General features: G+C 60.0%; 1 protein-coding gene and 1 long non-coding RNA gene across 2 annotated transcripts in view; one reads left to right on the top strand and one right to left on the bottom strand.

Moving 5' to 3' along the window:
* Positions 1-876: 876 nt before the first annotated feature.
* LOC143656432 (uncharacterized) lies at positions 877-4,363 on the bottom strand. Its single transcript, XR_013162489.1, has 3 exons — positions 4,196-4,363; positions 3,008-3,166; positions 877-990 (listed from the first exon to the last, which is right to left on the bottom strand). It is a non-coding gene; the product is annotated as an uncharacterized LOC143656432 (long non-coding RNA).
* CIB2 (calcium and integrin binding family member 2) overlaps positions 1,689-6,000 on the top strand; it is a 33,377-nt gene continuing 29,065 nt past the window's right edge. Inside the window, exon 1 of the mRNA XM_077128563.1 lies at positions 1,689-1,793. Within this exon, the coding sequence (XP_076984678.1) occupies positions 1,743-1,793 (51 nt within the window). The 5' untranslated portion in view covers positions 1,689-1,742. The remainder of the gene's footprint in view (positions 1,794-6,000) is intronic.

The following is a 6,000-nucleotide window of genomic DNA, read 5'->3' as shown; positions in this document are numbered from 1 at the left end:
GAATTTCCACCTACCCTCTGTCGGAGCTATGCCTGCTTGCAGAAATTAAGTGCAGGAAGCCAGCGACCACAAGAGCTGCCCCAGCGACCATGGCTGGGCACTGTGTGCACAAGTGCTGAGTGCAGACAGAAAGTACTGAAGTGCCAAGCACAGATGGAAGGCACCGAGTGTCAAGCATAGATGGTGTCACGTACCGAGACCATGCCCTCTGCTCCCCTAGGAAAGAGTCTCACTCACCTCCCTTAGGACTTGAGACCACCCCTCTCCATTTTCTGGCCAAAGAAATAAAGTTCTGCTTTGCTTTACCGAATCTGGGTTAGTTCTACTGGAGTAGGCCACACCGCACAGAAGACCCCAGGGGGGTCGGTACAACAGGACAGCCTGTCTGGCGGCCACTGTTAACTGGAGAGCAGCAAAATGATGCTGGTTGAAGAAGACTCCAGCCAGTAGCCTTTGATACTGAAGTTTCAAAGGAAAATTTAAAGCCCCGGTGATCACTTGCTGGAGTTGGACCCGTGCTCCTACTGTTGACCTTCAGTCTATGACCTTCGGTCTGAGCAGTGGTCCCCAGGGTGTGGTCCTGGACCGGCAGCATCAGAAGCACCCAGGAACAGCCCAACCGTCAGCACCGCTCCAGATCTACAAGGCCACATACCCTGGGAGTGGAGCCTCCTGAGTTATTCTGAAGCACGCTCCCATTTGGGAACCACCATCCTAAAGACACCTCCAACCAGTTTTATTTATTTATTTTTTGCATGGGGCAGGCACCGGGAACGGAAGCTGGGTCTCCGGCATGGCAGGTGAGAGCTCTGCCACTGCACCACCGTTGCCTGCCCTCCAACCACTTTTAAAGCATCAAGTCCTGACCTCATCAAAGTCTTGGGGGGTCAGGGGCTGAGCAAATGCGGGAGCCGGGCCTAGGTCCTGTTCCTTCCCCTCTGCGGGACTCGGGGCAAGTGGCTGAGCCGCTCTCAGCCTCAGTTTCCTCACCTGCAAAATGGAGATAATGCGCATGGACTCAGCTTTCTGAAGTTAGAAATAACACACGTGTTCTCGGCCGTAACACTCCAAGTTACTTAGCCATGACTGCATTAGCTGCAAGCCCCAGAAAATGCCCTGGCCCTTGTCACACTTCTCTGGACACAGCAGGTCTCTCCAGTCCTCTCTGGTCTCCCGTTTGCATCCAAAGACTAAAAAGAAAGCCAAGGAAAGTCTGTCCTCCTCCCCAAGGGACCCAGAGGGCTTGAGATGTGCTCCAAGGCTGGATGGGCTTCCCCAGTCTGGACGGGGAGGGGCCTTGGCGGTCAGCCGGGGTGGGGGGGCCGGCGCTCGGGGGCCTTGCCCAGGGTCGCCCCGGTGGCTCCGGGGCAGGTCCCCTCACTCAGGCCTCCCTCTCCGGGTCCTCGCCGACTCCTCCCGCCCCAGGTCGGAGGGCGCCAAGGCTCCCTCGCACGCCTCCACTGCGCCCCTCCAAGGGACTCCCCCCGGCCCAGCACCCCGGTCCGGGGGGCGACGCGGGCTCGGGCCGGCGGGAAGCGCAGACGCGAGCCGCGCCGGGCATTTCCTCCCGCGGCCGGGCCTCCCGCCCCCCCTCTCCCCGCCGCCCGGCGGACGCGCCGCCGCTCCGGGGCCGGGCGGGCTGCCAGCAGGCCGGCGGGGCGGGCCGAGGCGGCTGCGGCCGGCTGGGGGCCTGGCGCCGGGCGCGGGGTTGCGGCGGCCGCTGGAGGGAGGCGGCGGGCGGCATGGGGAACAAGCAGACCATCTTCACCGAGGAGCAGCTGGACAACTACCAGGTGAGCCCCGCGCCGCGGCCTGCGGGGGCGACGACCCCCCGCCACCCCCACCCTCCCCCGCCACTCCCACCCCCGTTCCCCTCCCCACCCTCTCCCCCGCCCCGCCACCCTCCCCACCCTCCCCCGCCACTCCCACCCCCCCTTCCCCTCCCCACCCTCCCCCGCCACTCCCACCCCACCCCCGTTCCCCTCCCCCATCCCCCGCCACCCCACCCCGTTCCCCTCCCCACCCTCCCCTGCCACCCCCACCCTGCCCGCCCCCTCCCCACCCTCCCCCGCCACCCCCCCACCCCCATTCCCCTCCGGCTAGCCTGCGCAGGAGGAACCTCCAGCCCGTGGCCGGCCCCCCTCGCCGAGCCTCAGTTTCCCCATCTGTGCAATGAGAGCGCTTTCCAGGTGGAAGATTCTGTCCCAGGCGCCTCTCACTCCGGCCCCTCCTTCCTCTGCTCCTCCTTCAGCCTTCTTAGTCCCCCCCCCCCCCCCCCCCCCCCCGGCCCCGGCCCCACGCTGGACCAGAACCCCTTTCAAGCCGCACATCCTAGCGTCCACCCCAGGAGTGGGGGGTCAGGAGACACGGGCTGGCCTTGAAGGCTTAGCGCAAGTGCGACATTGTTTCTAAACCTGAACCTGTCTGTCAGAGCACACGTTCTCCCGCCCCTCCGGGCCTCCCACTGCCCACCCGGCCTGGGGTCACCTCCGGTCTCCCCGCAGCCTGGGAGGGCAGAGGCAGCCGGGGAAGAGCGAGTCTCTGTGAAGCTGAAACCATCTGAGGTCACATCTGCATGGGAGTGGGATGCCTCAGTCCCCAAATGCAGTCTTAAGTAAGGGGCATCTTATTTCTTCTGTTGGGGTCTCTCCCTCGGGCCCCAAGAGCTTCTTGGCAGCATGGAAATAATATAGACAAGAGAGCAAGCCAGGTACCAGCCTTACGTGGCCATTTCTCCAAACCCCCTCAGGCCCCCAGCAGCCACCCTTTATACTCCCCCCACTCCAGTCCTCCTGCCTCCAGAGCCAGCTCTCCAGACCGGAGATTCCAGTGCGCCGTCCATGGAAAAACTTTCCCCCGGTTGCCCATCTCCGAAAGGATGAAGCCCACCCCCTGGTTTGCCCAGAACCCTCACCCAGCCCAGCACACCTCTGTAGCCTCGGCCTCCCCAGGCCCCTTCCCTGCCCTGTGCATCCACCTCACAACTATTTCAGTCCCCCTGACTCACAAGGCTGTTTCTTTCCTCCCTTCATTTGCCCATGCTGTTTCCTCGAAGGAAAGAGGGCTTGAAATGTGGGTGATGTGGTGGAAATAAAATAAGGATCGCATCTCCTCTGGAAGTCCGGGTTGTCAATGGCACAGACATCTCAGCTCCCCGTGTGAGGCCCTGGGGAGAAAAAGGGGTGCCACATTTGTGTGTACCAGGCACTGTGCTCATCGCCCTGCATACCCAGACTTATTTGAGCATCAAGGTGAGGTGGAGTATTAACCCCATTTTACAGAGGAGTAAACAGAGGCCAAGGAGCCTTCAGGACCCTGCCAGGTCAGGGTCCACATGGGAATTCGAATGGTGACTCCAGGGCTCCCACGTCTCACGTGGGGTGGGTCCTTGTACCGTTTGTTCCCAAAGCATTTACTGTCTGGAAAGCCAAACCCTCACTTCCAGTGCAGCCCTAGTGATAGAAACAGGTGGTGGAATGTTCTAGGGGAGGCCCAGAGGAAAGGGGGTGGCTTTTGCTTTGACTGACAGATTTGGGTTCAGAAGCAGTGCAGCACTTGAGCACAAAGATAGATTTTACGCAGAAGGGGCCATCCCAGGTGGAGGGGACAGGCTGGACAAGGGCTTGGAGGTGGGCGCGGGCAGGGAGACCGTGCTCAGGGTTTAGAGTGGCTCCGTGGGGTGGGGGCACAGCCCAGTCTGGCATTGGGTTACCCCTTGGAGCCAGCCTGGTGTTGGGCTCTGATCCTTTGCCAGAGTGCAGCCGGCCCCACCAGGCAGGGATGGGAGAAATGAGGGCAGGGAAACCCGAGAGCCCCACATCTCCTTCGCTCTGGCTCTCCAGCCAGCCGCAGACCAGGGGGGGTGGGGGATAACCCTGAGCTGTAGTCACCCCTTCTCTGGAGCGACCCCCAGGACTTCTTCTGTCTTCCCAGCCTGGTGACTCCCCAGGCTGCACCCCAGCCCTCCAGTCCCTGAGTGATAATGATTTCTGAAGTTGAGCCTCCTGCCCAGACCACTCCTCTGGTTTCCAGGTCCATCCCCCAGACCCCTTGAACCTGACATGTCCAAATCAGGGAATTACCACCTCCCCCTGAACTCTCTGCTGCCCCTCCAGCTGTCCCAGTTCCCTGTTCTCCATAGGCCCACTTCTTCAGTTAACAACAAGTCCTGCGACTCGGCCTTTTCCAGTCTCACCTGGGTTCACCTCTTCTCCATCTTTACAGCACAGCCCTGGGCCAGGCTTCTTCAGTCTCATGGGAGGCTAAAGTTCTAGCTGCTTCCGTCCTCAGCCCTCTGTCTGTCCCTGTGGCTTCCCTCCATGCTCCAGCCACGGTCCTTGTTTTCTCACTTGTTTCCTTTCTTTTCCCCTCTCTCCTTCTCTCCTTTCCTCTCTTCAGCAGACACAATTTGCATCACCAGTGTAAAAAAATTTTTTTTTCTATATAAATAATCCACGGACAAAGGGCTGCATTGTGTGTCTGCTAACCCTGTTGCCGGGGCGGGGGGAACTTTAAGGAGTTGTCCGTAGGATATGGAAGCCTGGAACAGAAATGTAGGGTCAAGGTGGGGGGGGTGTGTCTTTTCTAAAACACAGGTATGCCTCTTGCCTCTCTCTGTAATTCCAGGGTCTTGGCAGAGCAGTCTGAGTGAAATCCAGAGCAGTGCTTGGCCCTGCCTGGCCTGGGCTCAGCCGGCCTCCAGCCTTGTCTCTAATCCCCCTGCTCTTGCACTCCAAGTTCTAGAAACACTGCGGGCAGCACTGAAGGCTTTTAGCCAAGCCTTCCCTCAGCTCTTCCCTTGCTCCCCACCCCCTCCCCCGTGCCCTCCCCTCACCTGTCACCAACAGAGACTGCCTCAGACTGCCCAGGCGGGCCCACCCCCTTGGGAAGGGCTTGCTAACTTTTCCTACACTTATCCACGTGGCTGGGTGTATCTCAGTGAGCCGGTGGCACCCCCTGCTTCTTGTGGCCACAGAAGACTGGTTCAAACTGGGTCGTCACCCTGCGTTATATCCTCCATCTCCCTCCTGCTGTACCCCCCGCCCAGCACAGAAGAGGCGCTTGGAGGAACTTGCTGTAGAATGAATGAACACATGATCACTTGTTAAAGCACAGCCTTAAGGAGGGTGAGTCCTGAGTTCAAGTCATCACTGGGCTGTTGATACTGTAGGCCTTAGTGAGTCCCTGTCCTCTTCTGAGCCTCAGTGTTCCCACCTCTAAAATGGGGATAACTCCTCCCGCTGCTGTGCCCACGTCACAGGACTCTTGTGAGGATACGATGAGACCGCTTTGGAGCCTGACTGAGAGTGGGTGTGGTGGTGGGTGGGTAGTGTGAGGCCTGAGCTGGGGGGAGAGCAGCTTCCACTGTGAGAGCGGCGGCCGGCTGAGGCTCGGCTCCTGCCCTCTGCCCGGGCAGACCCTGTGTATGAGCTGAGGGCAGGGAGGCTGCCTGGAAAGAGCAGCCCTTGAGTTGATCTTTGGAGAATGGGAAGGCTTTGGACAAACGGGAAAAGGGTGAGGCACTCCAGGTGAAGGGTTGGTCTGGAGGCTGAACTCAGGCCTTCACTGGGATTTTTACTGTAAGAACCCGCCTGCCCTCTAGGGTTGTTTTCTGCTGCCAGAGCCCCACATGCCCCTCTCCTGGACCAGGCCCCCTCCCAACCCCACTGCCAGCTCCCTGCCCTGAGCAGGGTCCTTGCCAGGAGCCACGCAGTGATGGGAATATTTGCTCTCTGAGGGGAGTTTCAGGAGGCGCTTCCCGGGCAGCTGAGTGTGTGTAGGGGAGCGGGGTCATTGTTTGGTAACTCCAGACAAATTAGGAAGACACAGAGCTGTGGACTCTGGGGCAGATACCTCCAGGCCATGAAGCAATTGGGGCTGATGCACCAAAGTGGGAAAGGGAACCCCTGCCAGCTGTGACCCTCAGGCTTTCTGCAGCTTCTCTCATCTGCTCCTCCCACAGTCCCTTTCAGAGAGGCATTATCCCCATTTTACAGATAT

This window comes from Tamandua tetradactyla, chromosome 14 (assembly GCF_023851605.1).
Source record: "Tamandua tetradactyla isolate mTamTet1 chromosome 14, mTamTet1.pri, whole genome shotgun sequence".
In the NCBI taxonomy this organism is placed as follows: Eukaryota; Metazoa; Chordata; class Mammalia; order Pilosa; family Myrmecophagidae; genus Tamandua; species Tamandua tetradactyla.
The sequence above is the reverse complement of the archived record's forward strand: the minus strand, read 5'-3'. Positions and strand labels throughout refer to the sequence as shown.